This window comes from Diabrotica virgifera, chromosome 1 (genome assembly GCF_917563875.1).
Source record: "Diabrotica virgifera virgifera chromosome 1, PGI_DIABVI_V3a".
NCBI lineage: Eukaryota > Metazoa > Arthropoda > Insecta > Coleoptera > Chrysomelidae > Diabrotica > Diabrotica virgifera.
The window spans coordinates 251734133-251750522 of NC_065443.1; the positions used below are offsets into that span (position 1 = coordinate 251734133).

The following is a 16390-nucleotide window of genomic DNA, read 5'->3' on the forward strand; positions in this document are numbered from 1 at the left end:
CAATTTTTATTGAGACCGTGCAAGTTCGGAAGAGCGACACCTAGTGTCATAGCTCAGCAATATTTGTAGCACTTTTAATTATATTGGCTAATTATGTATGTAGTAAAAAAATTATATATTAAAATGCAGTATTACAATTAAAACACAATTAATTAAATTCACTTTAATAATTACATCATTATCATCATTCTCTTTGCCTTATCCCTATGCGGGGTCGGCTTCCCTAATTGCATTTCTCCACACAATTCTATCTTGGGCCATATCAATGTTAAGCCCCTTTACCAACATGTCCTGCCTTATCGTCTCCCCCAGGTCTTCTTTGGTCTTCCTCTCCTACTCCTTCCAGGAATCTGCACTTCAGCTATTCTTCGTATTGAGTGGTTAACGTCTCGACGTTGAACATGACCAAACCATCTTAACCTATGCTCTCTCATTTTGGCATCAATTGGTGCCACACCTAGACTTCCCCTAATATACTCATTTCTAATTTTATCCTTCTTTGTCACTCCACTCATCCATCTAAGCATTCTCATTTCCGCCACATGCATTCGTTGTTCCTCTTTCTTTTTCACTGCCCAACATTCAGTTCCGTACATCATAGCTGGTCTTATGGCTGTTTTATAGAATTTTCCCTTCAGCTTCATTGGGATTTTTCTGTCACACAACACACCACTCGCTTCTTTCCACTTCATCCATCCAGCCCTAATTCTACTGCATGCATCTCGATCTATTTCTCCATTACTCTGTAATACCGATCCTAGGTACTTAAAACTATTGCTTTCCACAATCATTTCACCATCCAAAGATACCATTTTATTTGTAGTAGCTCCATCTTTAAATGAACATTCCAAATACTATGTTTTTGTCCTACTAAGTTTTAAACCTTTTTCCTCCAGAGCTTGTCTCCACTGTTCCAGTTTTTGTTCTAAGTCTCTTTCACTATTTCCTACTAACACGACATCATCAGCATACATTAAGCACCATGGAATGTTACCCTGTAGTTTCGCTGTTATCTGGTCCAAAACTAATGAGAATAAATGCGGACTAAGCACAGAACCTTGATGCAATCCTACTTTCACATGAAATTTATCAGTCTCTCCCACACCTGTCCTAACACTAGTCGTTACTCCCTCATACATATCCTTCACAATCTTTACATATTCACCAGGGACTCCTTTCTTATTGAGTCTCCACCACAGAATCTCTCGAGGAACTCTATCATATGCTTTCTCAAGATCAATGAATACCATATGAGCGTTTGTTTCTTTACTCCTGTATTTTTCCATCAACTGCCTTATAATGAAAATTGCATCTGTTGTTGATCTACCCTGCATAAAGCCAAATTGATTCTCGGATATTTTGGTCTCTTCACGTATCCGTCTATCAATTATTCTTTCCCATAGTTTCATGGTGTGGCTAAGCAGTTTTATAGCCCTGTAGTTTGTACATTGTTGTATATCTCCCTTGTTTTTGTAAACAGGTACCAGTATACTGCTTCTCCATTCGTCTGGCATTTGTCAAACTTCCATAATTCTATTAAATAGACCTGCTAGCCACCTTGTTCCTGTCTCTCCCAATGCTCTCCATACTTCCCTAGGAATATCATCTAGTCCTACCGCTTTTCCTTTCTTTATTTTTTGAAGCGCTTGTGCCACTTCCTCGTTGGGTATTTTGGTGACCATTGCTGCTACTGTCTCCGTTGACTCTACAGGCTGTCTGTCAAATTCTTCATGTAATAAGCTGTCAAAGTACCTACTTTCTCCATTTATTTCTCACTTTAATAATTACATATGATATCAATATTGTGAAGCAACATAAATGCCCGATTTCATAATGACAACCTAAAGTACACTTTAACTAGGATTCATTATAGACTAAAATGCATAAAGTACATAAAGTCACTTTTGCCCGGTTGCACCAACAGATCTTAAGCTTAAGTCGAGAATATCATAAGAATTAATATAATACAATTATAATATATTACAATAAGAATACCATAATATAATAATAGATATAATTGATAATAAGGTAAGAATCTAAAATTATGGTGCAACATAAGTGATACTCAAGGATAAGTGATACCTATCTTTAAGTAGAGCTTAGCTAAGCTGGAGCTTAAGATCTGTTGGTGCAACCATGCATTAGTTCTGCTTTATTATGATGAAAATCCACTTTTCTTTTTGTATTAATTTGTGCATAGAAGTTGGAAACGAATAGAACTTAAATTGGCAATTTTTTGTTGTATTTTTACAATGTATATCACAACATTTGCGAAATCCCATTTTCTTTAATGACAATAGGTAAAAATATGTCAATATGATAATTAAAAATATTGACCATATCAATTATTTAAGAAAGTTACAAGATTTCTCCGCTACTTGCGCACGATCGTTTCTCATATCCCCTCCAAGTACTTGCACACAGTGAATAATATAATGTAGGTAATTTTATAACTTTAAAACAACTTAGGGTTTTTACTAGGTTTAAAAACAACATTATGATAATAATAATAAAAACAATTTTATTATTATTATCAATATATCTGGTGGCCCAAAACATGTAATGTGACCTGTGATAAACACAGATTCTGTGTTCTGATATCTTAATTTCAAAAACGTTCTGTTGTAATGTAGTATTTTTTAGGTATTTTAAATATACCTTTTACAAAGAGAAATTTTAATATTTTTTGTGATTTATGGTATACAGCCAGATACAGGAATTTATTTTCCTTGTGGATTTTAGAATAATCCAATTTTGACGTTACGAATAGTTATAGTTACGAATTGTCGACGTGACGACGTGTCGGTGTTACTAATTGTCCGTTACAATTTTCGGGATTACGAACTGTCGTGTTACGAGAAGTTCGTCACGGAAAAAGATATTACATAACTGAATCATGTATAATTTGAGTTTGTTAACTGTAAAAAGCCGTTGACAAAGTAAAATACATATCGCTTTAAGTTTAAACAGACAATATGTTCCGTAATTTGTAGTAAGCTATGTAGTAATAAGTTTTGGCCTGTCCAATTAATTTTCCTTTGGCAAATGTTTTTTACGGTTATTAAAATAAATATTTAACACGTTCGGTGCCCATCTTGAACAAACGCCACATAACTGGTACCACGTACTTAAATGGTATATTTAGTAACGCAGTACTACCGCCGACAATCGTGCGTCGTCGGTACTTTTGATGAAACTCTCGTGCCGACACACTGTCGACGTGGGCACTGAACGAGTTAAGAACGCATTTTCAAAAAAATGTGTTTGCGAGTAATAATTTTTCATAGGTACCCAATGCATTAATAAGATCGGGAAATTTTGGGAGTTTTGCTTCATTGAAACTCATCTCAACCATGTTTTCGCTATTTTCGATACTATGATTTTTATACTTATAGGCGTTGAGTCTTCGAATGGTCCATAAAGAGAAATAAACATTCATATCACATGCAATAATTTTACGAAGCAATAACTGATTGCCAAAAAACGTCTTAAAGTATTGTACTATTTTGATAACAATAATTTCTTAACGCGCTATCGCATGATACATTTATTTAATCGTTTAAATCATATTTAAATTGTGTAAAATCAATTTACTATTTTATTGGGAAATAAGCCACAATTTAAATTAAAAATGAAAATAAGACACACTTCGGAAGTCGTTATCTAAATACGATAACGATAGAAGTACTTACTTCCGGGAGTCGAAACGTCAATAAATTTCATTTTTAACTTAAATTGTGGCTTATTTCCCAATTTTCCCGTAAATTGCATAGGATGACATAAAGAAACAGCTTCAGAACAATATGTAAAATCAAATTTTCTAACTCATACGATTAAATAGTACCTATTTGTCTAAAATCGCTTAATAAAGTAGGCTTTTGTTTACCAGTTATAATGAAAAGTTGACGTTTATTGAGGACCTTCATCTTTTCAGCAATCGGTGCCTCTTGGCGCATAGACTAAAAAGAACTACAATGGATATTGGGGATAAAGAATCTCTTTTAATAAATCCCAAGAGAAAACTTTTGGGTGCTAGTAATTAGAGTGTAAGTAGGTACTAAAAAAGTACTTGCCAGGCTTAGTCTTAACACATAAGGAAGATTTTTAATAAAGTTGTGGGAATTACATAATATTATTGCTAACCTATTGCATTTATTAACAGGATATTGCTTCTGTCGAAATCTGTCAGTTTAGGTACTTCAAGTGGTGGAGAAGACATCACATAATTAAATTAGGAAAATTTTACTGGTTTTACTGGCCATCAAATGTAGGTATAGGTAAATAGGCCAGTCACAATAATAAATAAATAATAAATAAAGTCGATTTTAAAATATTTTCATTTTAGTGATTTTAGAAAAAATGTATTTATTACGAGCAAAACATGTCATTATTGCTTTATTTATTATTGTTTTATTGTCAATTTTTTTTTGTCACATATCACTGTGCCACGACTTATAACACCTACCGATTTTTGTGAAGATCCACTATTAATAAGTAAAATATAATATCATCAAATTAAGAGATTACGTGACCAAAGCACGTCATCCAAACCCCTGTAGAAAGAGTGAGGCACTAGAACTACCTCGGTACCATAATAAATGAAAAATGGACCAACAACCAGGAGGTAAGACCTGATCTTCAACCGGATGGGGGCCTACTTTAAGAGCAACAACCTCTCTCTTGTTATCAAAGTAAGAATTCTGCGTCTTCTCTCTCCTTTATGGTGTTGAATCGTTGAATCTTAAACGAAGATATGTGCATTGGAAGCATTTGAGATATACCATTTTTGGGATATACCTTTTACGCAGAAGATTTTTCTTCAATTTTTGTAATTAATGTTATACAGCCAGCTACAGGAAATCCTCCCTTGTGCATTTGAGATGTGGCTATAATGATCGGTCGTATGCAAGTCTTCTTGATTATAATTTTGTCTTGATTGTAATTACTGTCTGTGCGAATATACGGATTTGACCAGACTATCTCCTGTAGACATCCTGACAATGCAGATGCTTTTTTGATCTGACTCCTCAGGTCCTTTACTATATCCGAATTGCATCATCTGTTTTATGGGGTTGTTCTCAACCACTAAGTTACATCTGAGCGGATCTTTTGCTATTGTCATACATTTAGTATTGTTTGTAGAAATGTTCATATTTAGTTGGCGGCTTATTTGAAAGAATTGAAAGAGCTGTCTCTGAAGATCATCTTCTGATTCGGCAATAATTGCTGCATCATCTGCGTAACATGCCATACCAAGTCTTTTTTTTGCCCATTCTATATCCGAGATTAAGAAAATTTTACTTATATAAATGAGCAGACTATAAAAAGTATCCCTATAAAAAAATGTATGTACTTACTACCTTTTATCTTGCCGATTTTCACTTTTTTATTAGATTTATTATAACTAATTCCATTGAAACAATCAAAAATCATATCTTAGCTTAGCTATAGTTTAATAAAATAAAAGATGAGGCCATCCAAAATTTAATCATCGAAAAATTGACTCAAAATAATTTATTTTTGTGGACCATTTGACATAGTATTTTTGTGATGTGATCTCCAAGACTTTATTATATGTTAAAAAGCCCATGTTTAAGTGTCATGTCGACAAATATAGATATTTTGTAAGAAATGTGTTTTTATTTCTTCCTACATCGCATTTCCTTTTCATTTTCAGACACTGCCATTTGAACGAAAAGAATCAACTAAAAAGGAGATGTATAGGTAATGGTAATGATATTTAATGTAAATCTTCAAATACAAAGCGTAAAACTGTAATTGTTTTTTTTCTTATTCATAAAAATATGGTATTTGATAAAAAAACCAGTACCGAAATTTAGACAGCTCTGAAATTACACACACGATATACATAGCCCAATATGTCATTAACTGGCATATTTACAGTGCTCTACTATCAAAATGGTTCTCACAACTGAGGAGAGCATTATTTCTGCTCAAACAGAAATATACAGAATAATTGCCCAAGTTTGAAATAAGTGTCTGAAAAATGTCCGCAAGAGTTTAACCAGGCAGGCCCCAGTAAAAGTGCAATGTTGCCTACCGTTGAGGTCTTCCGTAACATTGGTTGAGCTGCCACAACACACTACCACTGTTACAACATTTCTCAACAATTGCTAACAACACGTTTACATTCTTAAACACTTGTTGATATTTTTCAAATAATTATTTCAAACTTATTCCATTATTCCATCCATTTCCATATGAGCAGAAAGAATCCTCTACTATAAATAGTTTTTTCCTTATGTGTGACAACTATTTTCACGAACATTTTAATATTATAGCACTAAGAATACAGTAAAACTATCTATACTTTGTTTTTAAACTAGGAGGAGTAATTCAAATTTACCAAGCCGTAATGCTTGATTGTAATTGGTCCAACTGCAGACAAATTTACTCCACTAAACTATGAACTTTTGACACCATTGAAATTTATAAAATTTTGACATTATTGGCATTTAAGAGTCATAGGTTAAGTTATATCAGCGATTTTGTGTGTTTTCTGCGTTACTCTTTAGTGACATTATTAATATAATATAATATTTATGGATTGCCGTCGAAGGCAAACTTGATCAACCAAAAAAGAAGATGAATCTGGTGATTTTTCTAGTGACATTATTGGCTGTGAATATGTCTTTTGAGTTTACTCCTCCTTGTTTAAAAACAGAGTATAATAAAAGATGTCCATTAATGCCTCCTAAAAAGGATTTATAATACCGGGTGTCCACTATATTTTCCCCCATTTTAACTGCCTATAACTTCTAAACGGCTCAAGATAAAAATATGCGGTTTTCACTGAAATGTTTTATTTTAGTAAAAGTTTTGTCTGAATGGATTGAATTTTTTATATCGCTTTCAAATACGAAATAAAATATGGCGGATTTTTGAAAAAAACATTGTTGACTTTTTTTAATGGAACACCCAGTATATTCTTTTGTAAATTGAAAGAAAGGTCATTCACCTATCTAGCGATATAAAGTTTTTCAAAATCGGTTGTCAAATCACTGAGTAATTAATTTTTAAAATGAGAGGTGCAACGTGGATATCACATACCTAAATAACATAACTAACCAAGTTATGTGATTTCCACATTGCATCTCTCACTTTAAAAATTAATTGCTCAGTCATTTCACAACCGATTTTAAAAAATTTTATATCGCTGGATAGACAAATGACCGTTTTTTCAAATTTTTAGGTAAGTGACCATTTTTTATATCGCTTTTAAATAAAAAATGGCGGATTTTTGAAAAAAACGTTGTTGACTTTTTTTATTAAAACACCCAGTATATTTTTTTGTATCTTGAAAAAACGGTCATTTACCTATCCAGCGATATAAAATTTTTTAAAATCGGTTGCCAAATGACTGAGCAATTAATTTTTAAAATGAGAGATGCAATGTGGAAATCACATAACATAATAATATCATTTTGCTCAGTTATGTTATTTAGGTATGTGATATCCACGTTGCACCCCTCATTTTAAAAATAAATTACTCAGTGATTTGACAACCGATTTTGAAAAACTTTATATCGCTGAACAAAAAATATGCTGGGTGTTCCATTAAAAAAAAGTCAACAACGTTTTTTTCAAAAATCCGCCATTTTTTTTTCGTATTTGAAAGCGATATAAAAAATTCAATCCATTCAGACAAAACTTTTACTAAAATAAAACATTTCATCGAAAACCGCATATTTCTACCTTAAGCCGTTTAGAAGTTATAGGCAGTTAAAATGGGGGAAAATATAAGTGAACACCCGGTATATATCCTAAAAGAATTGATTTCATGGCCTTACTACCTGATTAATCAAAATCCAATAATATGTATTGGTTAAGTACGTAATAAAGAATTAAAATAAGACATATATGATTCAATAAATAACGTAAGGAAATAAAATGTATAGGTATTTAAATAAATTGGTAATTGTGTTACTACACAGCATAATAGTTATTTCAATTTTCCACTCACCCCTTTTCGTAGTAACTAAAGATGCACCATTGATTGGAGTGGCTTCTTAGCACAAGAGTACGTACATTTGTTTCGCACGTTGACTGGAATCTGATCTGCACTTAACCAATCAGAAAGGATGTGTCCTAGCTTCTATCCCCAGAGATAGAAAAAGATAAGTCCCTTTTCCTATTGAATTTGGGTTGTCAAAAGGCACAAGTGTTAACGATATTTGTTGCAAGTTATTTCGTAGTAATGCAGAAGACAAGACAAAGAACTTTCTTCTTGTGATATATGAGCGCAAATTACAAACCCTTTCGCTCCATATGTTGTAAGGGAAATTTATGATTGGCTTTTTGAAAAACCTTATGCCTTTTAAAATGTTTAAGAATTTCCATTTTAAAAGAAGATAATATTTAGGTATGTATTTGAAAATTAGACCATGTATTGAAGATATCAAAATTAATAAATTAAACACATGTAAAATATTCACATAAAGACTACATACTTTTCTAAATATGTAATACTATTTCTGAAAATTAGTTTTTGCTTGTCCTGTATATTTATTTTTTATGATTTTTGGAGCTTTGGAAATAACTGATTCAATTGTTCAATAATCTCCAATCTAGGAATGATACTAGGAATGATATTGTTATACAGTGAGGCCGTTTAAGTTGGAATAAATTTGTTTTCTCGAGAATGGGCGATTTTGGAGAGAAATCCTGAAACAGGTCGATTTTTATTTTTAAATTATGATTCTTTGGCATATATGTCATGCTAGTGACATGTCATACATCTGGGCGTGATGACGTAATCAATGATTTTTTTTTAAATGAGAGTAGGGGTTACGTGATAGCTCATTTGAACGGTTATTTCATTCTCTATTTAGTAATATAAACGTTAACATAATTATTTATACATGGTGGCCAAAAAAAATATTTTAAAATAAATAGAGACAAAAAGAAGAATACATATGTAATTCATTTAATTAAAAATACATTTTAGTGCTGTCGGAAAACAAAAAGAAATGTTTGTTTGACAAATAAAAAATATTGTTTTTCACTTAAATTTTATGTTAAAGCTGGCACCCACCTGTCTCTTAGCAGTTTGAACATTGAATTTAAGCAAAAAGCAATGTGTATTTATGAAATAAATACATATAAATGCCATATAAATATACCTGCCAAAAAATCATAATTCAAAAATAAAAATTAACCTGTTTCGGGATTTATCTCCAAAATCACCCATTATCGAGAAAGTGAATTTATTCCAACCTAAACGTTCTCACTGTATATTCCTATAATAATATACCTAAGAAAAAAGAGCTTAATAAAAGATACATCTAAAATTTATTTTTTAGCCTTTTTAATAGTTTATTTTAACAATAAAAGTAAAAAATATTTGTAATAAAAAGTTCAATTGTCCCACCAAGTTAACAAACCCAAACCAGGTTCGTTTATGCTTCCCTGAAACAGAAAGAAAGAAGTTCAATCAATTATATTATAGAATATGTACTTTTTTATTAACACAAAAGAACATTCGCAGAAAGAAAGAAGATCAATCAATTATATTATAGAATATGTACTTTTTTATTATCACAAAAGAACATTCGAGAAAAAATATGAAAGTTAAAACAGAAAAGAGACTTCAGCAAAACAGCTGATGGCGAAATATCAGGCTCGGATCTAGGAACCACGTGACCCCACAATGCGGGGGGGCCCGGCGGACTGGGGGGCCCCGACGCAAGAATCAAATGGACTATATTCATTTGAAAGGCTGATAAGAAATTATTATGTTACATTTACGTTAAAAAAAGACATCGGAGTTAGTTGTATTGTCGTCATTGACAGGTGAATCCAATGGACTTTGAAGAAGTTGAATCCAACAAGATATTCGAGTGTAGGCTTAATGACATATAATGAAGGTACATTCTGCAACTGCTGTAAAATGTGGGATCTCAACGTGATTATCTCACCGAAGTAATTTTGTTTATTGTTTTTATTGATTTTTTACGACATAAAGATTTCTCCTACTTCGTATCAAAACAATGAACAAAATTACCTCCGCAATTACCTCGGCGAGATAATCATGTTCTTCCCACCTTTTACAGCAGTAGCGGAGTCTACATTTATTATATGTCATTGAACCTATACTCGAAAGTATTCCACTAGAAAACAAAGGAACAGACCTTGTATAACGATTCAGTTCTCTGCAGGATGTAGTTGATACATTTGCATGCATATTTCCTACTGTGCTTATAAAATTGACCGAGGATGAAACTATGCAAAAAGCAGAAAAGCTTCAAAAAAAGTATGAAAATGATATTGGCGCTTCTCTACCATTGGAATTAATTTCTCTTCGGGAAGAGTTGAAAACTGAAATAAAGTATTTTCCACCTAAGAAGACCGCTTTGCAATTATAAGCTGATAACTTTATTACTAGTGGACCAGATAAGCGGCGATATATTTTACACTATCTGTATGAATGTGTTCTAGAAAAAGGTGGAAAGATGCAGTCAACGAAGATCTAGAGAAAATGGGAGTGCGACAATGGGAATTAGTGGCACAGGACCGTCAAACATGGAAGGCAATAGTAAACGCAGCAAAGACTCACGAAGAGTTGTAGCGCCATTGATGATGATGATGATGTATGAATAACATTTTACTGGTCTGTTGTGTCAATCAGCACTACGCAACAAGTTTTTATTCGTTTTAATATTTTATTGCAATAGTACGAAATATACAGTGCGCTGGAATAAGTGTTACCCCCTTAATAACTTATTAATTTTTAGTACATAAGCAAAACGCTCGAACAAGTCGATTTTTAAAATAATCATAGTATATTATAGCATCAATGTTTCGAACTTTACGCGGTCCCTCTTCAGGTGACAGTGATAACTTTGATTTTTTTAAATGGGAAAGTACATCATGTGACACCTCATTTAAACGCTTTTGAAAGAGTTATTACAAAAATATATAATACTTATTATAATTATATAAATATTACAATATTATCGAGGGTCAAAAGTCCCTGAGAACTTCTATAATGATTATTTTATTAAGTCACAGGGGTGAAAAAAAAAAGAAAATTTAGTCGGATTTTTTATTTCAAATATATCATTCAAAAGAAATTTTTGTTTATTCTAAGGGACTTTCAGCCCTCGGTAATAATGTAATCTTTTATTCTGTGTTTAAATTTTTCTAAAATACTTAATAGTTTTCTCAGGATTCGAAAAAAATGAATGCATTTAAAAACAATTCGATCGAAATTTTGCGCCTACGCCCTTAAAAAGGATTAAAGTATTATACATTTTTGTAATACAGTATTTTTAACGCTTCTAAATGAGCTATCACATGATGTACTTTCCCATTTTAAAAAAATCAAAGTTTTGCCTGTCACCTGAAGAGGGATTGCCTAAAGTTCGAAACATTGATGAAGAAGAAGAATTTATTCAAAATTAGGTAACCCTAATATACAGTTACAACTGAGATATTTTATAATATGTAAATACAATTTAAATTATTTGACAATAGAAAGTGTTATTAAGATACAATATCCAAGCCATAATAATAAAAATAAAACAAAAAACAAAAAAAACACTTAAAATATTCCATAACAATACAAGCATTAAAAATACTACATTACTCAAAATATTACATTAAACTACACGTAGTTAAAAAACACATTTAGAAGCCACATGAGACATTAAATACGATTTGCAACATAATTCTTTAAATTGATGTTATAATATACTTTCATTATTTTAAAAATCGACCTGACCGAGTGTTTTGCTTATGTGCTAGAAATAAATAAGTTATTAAGGGGGGGGTAACACGTATAAACAGTGAATTTACATGTTAATTTTTTTTAATTTCTTGTGACATATAGTATAATGTAGGTTTAGCCAATAGTCAAAGTTATGCCTTTACAAAACCATATTATTTAAAAAATAGAAGGAGTACCATGTGTCATAATTATTATAATCTCCTTTATACATGTAAAAAATTTGTTTAGTAAATGTATTTCTTAAATCCACCCAATCATTGGAAAATGATTCATGGTATTTAAAAATATCTATTAACGACACTGTTATCCACAACAAGTCAACAATCATTGTGAATTGTGTTGGTGTTATTTAATATTTTAGCAAAATACATAATCAGCAAAAATCTTATTTAAAACATGCGAACTGTTTTTGCAATCACTACACTTGTTTAAACCTTTTGTTTTGTTGAAAACTCAGAAGTGATTTAGTGCCAGTTTGTTTCAAGGTTATATTTAATACAGTGTCTATAGAAAGTAAAATCCTGGATGTATTTTATTCAAATTTGGACATACCAGCAACTTGTCAAGTATTTTCCAATTTTACTGCATGAACATTAATGAACATTTGATGTCGACAAATAATTTCGAGTATTTGAAATATTCCATCCCACTTCTTTTAACATGCCCTGTATATACATATATTCATTTTATTTGCCTTTGATAGAGTAAAATCCAATATTCTTACTGAACATAAAATACAGGAAATTAAATATTTTTACTTTTCAAGCGGTCGGAATTAAATATTAACGTCCTACTGTTTGAGACCCACTGATCATCTATTAATTGCATATCGGCCGTCATAGGGTAAAAAGACTTTAGCAACACTAACAACAGTATATGAAATGGCCTGCCAACTAATTAATCAGTTCAATACACTATCTTTAAGTTATCCTGAAATACTGACTGACCTATTGTTATTTTTGATGTTGCCTTTTTCAGTTGCATCAACTGAAAGGTCATGTTCAGTGTTAAATCGAATTAAAAGTTATTTAAGGATGATATGAGTCAGGAGAGAATAAGTAGCCTTGGATTATTGGCAATCAACTCAGAGGAAGCTGCCCAACTTGACAGGAGGAAAATACCAACAAAATTTTGCAACAATGCAATTTTGAAAGAATAGAAAAAAGTATGGTGTTGGAATGTAATGTATTTGGTATTTTGTGTTTTATTTATTTAAATGCGTATTTCATTTGAACCTGGAATGACTAGAACCGCTCATGGGGGCCCTTTGTGTGGTTTTTAGGGGGACCAAAATTTGTATATCTGGGCCTGGAGGAAATAGTTATTTGAGTTGTAAAAACCATTGGAAAACAAAGTTAAAAACAGAAAACCAACATCATTTTGATTGATTCTGTTAAAAAAAGGTTACTGAATTTTACAATATTCTACCATATACTTACTGTAAGCATATATGGTATTTTACTCTCTGTATTCTCTTGAGAATCTTGAATTGTAGTTGGCCCAGTGGGACAAGTCTCATTAAAAGCCTCAGCAGTCACTCTAAACCTTATAGTCTCTCCAGCATCCATAAAAAGATCATGTTTACTGCCATCTCCAGTATCATACTCCCAAACCCACGCTTGTTCAGTTTCATTGAATTTAGAGGGATGTTGTAGAGCAGTTGGAGGTATTATAATGTCTTCAAAGAATCCCAAAGTTACGTGAACGCCTTCCTGGCTGCAACTCCTAATTTTTCCAACAAGGATTTCTTCGATAAAAGGACGGAATACTATAAAGCGAAAATTGACTCGAGTGTGTGAAGCTCCATCTCCAGGTATTATAAAAGATTCTTTAAGATTAATGATATCATAAAGGGCAATGCAGAGGCCAACATTAAGTACTACCTAACAAAAAATAAGTAATAAAAATAATGAAATAGCATATAAAAATTACTTACTTTATTAGCAAGCTTTTCATTTAGTTCTCCAGCAATTGCGTCATTCAGTTTCATATTAAATAGCTCTGGTGGTATCCTAGTCACATTTTTCATCTCTGCTAAGATAAACATTTTGTCATTTTAAATGCCTTTTCTCAAGAATTTAAATGTTGTTTTCATTTCATAACCTTACTTTCTTGATCTGACACTGACGTTTTAAAAAAAGAAGAATGATGAATATGACTGAGACCGAATGATAATCAATCCACAAAAGAGGAATAATAAATAATTGAAAACTATTAAAAATTAGACCTTTTTGTACGGTACATTCAGAGGAGACCAGTACATAAGCCTTCACCTTATGATGAGAAGTAAAATAGAGGGCTGCAGATGAATTTCAAAGGAGCTGATGTCATGGTTCAAGAACATGTCAACGTTAGGGGACCTAGGTCTAGGCATCGAAAGAAGAAGAAAATAGGCGATGATATAGGCAATATAGGTTAGAAAACATCACTAACTTCAAACTGCTCCGCATGTCCATGTCAAGCAAGTCAAAATAATAATAACAAATAATGAGGCAGATTATTGAATGAATATTGAGTTTTTAGTTTTTTTGAGTTTTGTGTACTAAGATGGAGATTGACTTAGAGATATCTGACGAGGATTACGTTATTGAAAAAGCAAAAGCTTCATTTAAAAACAATCCTGTTGCTGCCAAAGCATGGATGATCACTGCAAAAATAATGTACCCCAACAATTTCGGAGTGCAATTCGAAGCCTATCATATAGAGAAAAATGCTGGACATGTTAAAGAGGCTGCGAAATGTTTCAGCGAGCTGACTATCAAATTTCAGCAACACCAAGAACTTTGGAAGGAAATAGAGAAACTTACAATTGCTTTAAGAGCTGAAGCTGACAACAACGATCCTGAAAAGCAATTTTTGTGCGAAATGTTTAGGCATTTATCATCAGATGTTCAGCATAAGTTGTTGCTCTTCACTGCTGATCATTGTGAAGATACTATGGAACACTGTAGACTGCTTTTGCTACTTTTGCAACGATTTCCAACAGCTATATCTAGCAATGGTCCGCGACTTGTAGATACTTTGATCAGTGCTGAAAAACATAGTGTTGATGGCAACTTTCCAGTTAATCCATACAGAAAACTTTTAGTTTGTGATTTGTTGCCACTTTTGGCAAACGAAAAGGTTAAAGTAGATTTACCTTCAAAACTTCTACACAAATTGCTACATAAGAGTATTGAGTTTTATTTTTGCTATTTAGGATTAAATAAAGGTGCTCTGCAAGACAGTGATACAAAAATAGAAGATCCTTGGGCTAGCCTGTTTAGTGTAATAGAGTTCATTGGAACACAATTGAGTTGGGAACCATACCTAATTAATTTCTCGAATAATTGGTCTAAAGAAAGCTACTGGCAGAGGATAGTAACTTTTTGTCAAACTAAATCCAAGAATTATCCTCTAAATGAAAAGCAGCTGTGGTTTTGCTTGTCAATATTTTTTGTACACTGCTTGTTTGATTACAATAATAGTTTAACTCCCGAATCAAGTCCTGGACAAACAGCTACTTCATATATAATGGTTGAAGCATTTTCTGATATTAGTTTACCAAATTTGGTGACAGAACCAAAAGGAAAGAAGCGTAAAAATGATGCAGATATGTCGCATTTTGCAGCTCCTTGCATAACAGTTGAAAAACCACAGTTGAAGTGTATCCAGAACAATTTTATGTTATGCCTGAACAGTTGGGACCTTATCAACTCATCTGAAAACTTGAGGAGGGAATTTATTAAACTAAACTCACACTTAAAATTAGATCAATTATTGTCAGGGTTCCTCATTGATTATACTTTGTATAAAGGTCTATATGATGATGCCTTAGTATTTATACACAAAATTTCAGATTCCTCCATGTTTTTACAGAAGTATATAAGGATAGCTAGTATATTGTATAATAAAAAGAACTACAGAGACTGTTTAGACCCTATAATTTTAGCACTGCCTTTATTACCTACTAATGAAGGATCATTAAGTAATAATCTCATCATCGGAGGTCACCAAAAACATTTACATTACCTTCCTCTTACAAGACTGAACGTTTTACAATATTTAGTCAAACTGTTGTTAAGATGTATTAAAGAAAACATGCCTAAGCACAGCAGCACTGATCTAGGTATGGGGCACATCTTTGTTCTGACTCAGCTAGATTGGCCTCAAGAGGAAGACTTTGTTCCACCTCTCCTAGAATACATCCAACAACGAAGAACATTCCAGTACCACTTGTTCCAAAGTTATATAGTAAATGTAGATATTTTGGAAGAGTTAACATACCTATGGACCACCCAAGGAGGGCAGATTCAATTGGATATACTTCCACATTTAGGGCAAAGGCGAATTGGTACAAGAGGTGCTGATAAAGGAGTCAAAGAGGAGATTAAACAGGCTATTAGACGACAAATTTCAAGAAGTAATGAAAAACTAGATGAACTCTTAATAAGTTTTATAATGAATGAAAGAAAGCAGATTTTACAGAGTCTTATGTAATATTGTTTTATAATAAATAATTAAAATAAGCTCATGTGATACATTTTCTTTAAATATTTTTTTCTTTCGGTCCCTATCTGTTCCAAATGTTGGCAAACATCAATGCAATACGGACTTGCGAGAATGCAAGATAGCACAGTTGATATTGTTACCTCGCAAATT

The 16390-nt window shown here is 32.3% G+C and overlaps 2 protein-coding genes across 2 annotated transcripts; one reads left to right on the forward strand and one right to left on the reverse strand.

The window, feature by feature from the left end:
* Nucleotides 1–9293: 9293 nt before the first annotated feature.
* Nucleotides 9294–14031, reverse strand: LOC126879086 (DNA-directed RNA polymerase III subunit RPC8). The gene is made up of 3 exons (XM_050642002.1): nucleotides 13686–14031; nucleotides 13189–13632; nucleotides 9294–9429 (listed from the first exon to the last, which is right to left on the reverse strand). Exons 1-3 carry the CDS (start codon nucleotides 13794–13796, stop codon nucleotides 9379–9381), a joined length of 606 nt encoding a protein of 201 aa, XP_050497959.1. The 5' UTR covers nucleotides 13797–14031; the 3' UTR covers nucleotides 9294–9378.
* A 27-nt stretch (nucleotides 14032–14058) lies between these two features.
* On the forward strand, nucleotides 14059–16257 carry LOC126879080 (integrator complex subunit 10). Its single transcript, XM_050641995.1, has one exon. The coding sequence runs from the start codon at nucleotides 14297–14299 to the stop codon at nucleotides 16226–16228; it is 1932 nt and encodes a 643-aa protein (XP_050497952.1). The 5' UTR covers nucleotides 14059–14296; the 3' UTR covers nucleotides 16229–16257.
* Nucleotides 16258–16390: the final 133 nt, after the last annotated feature.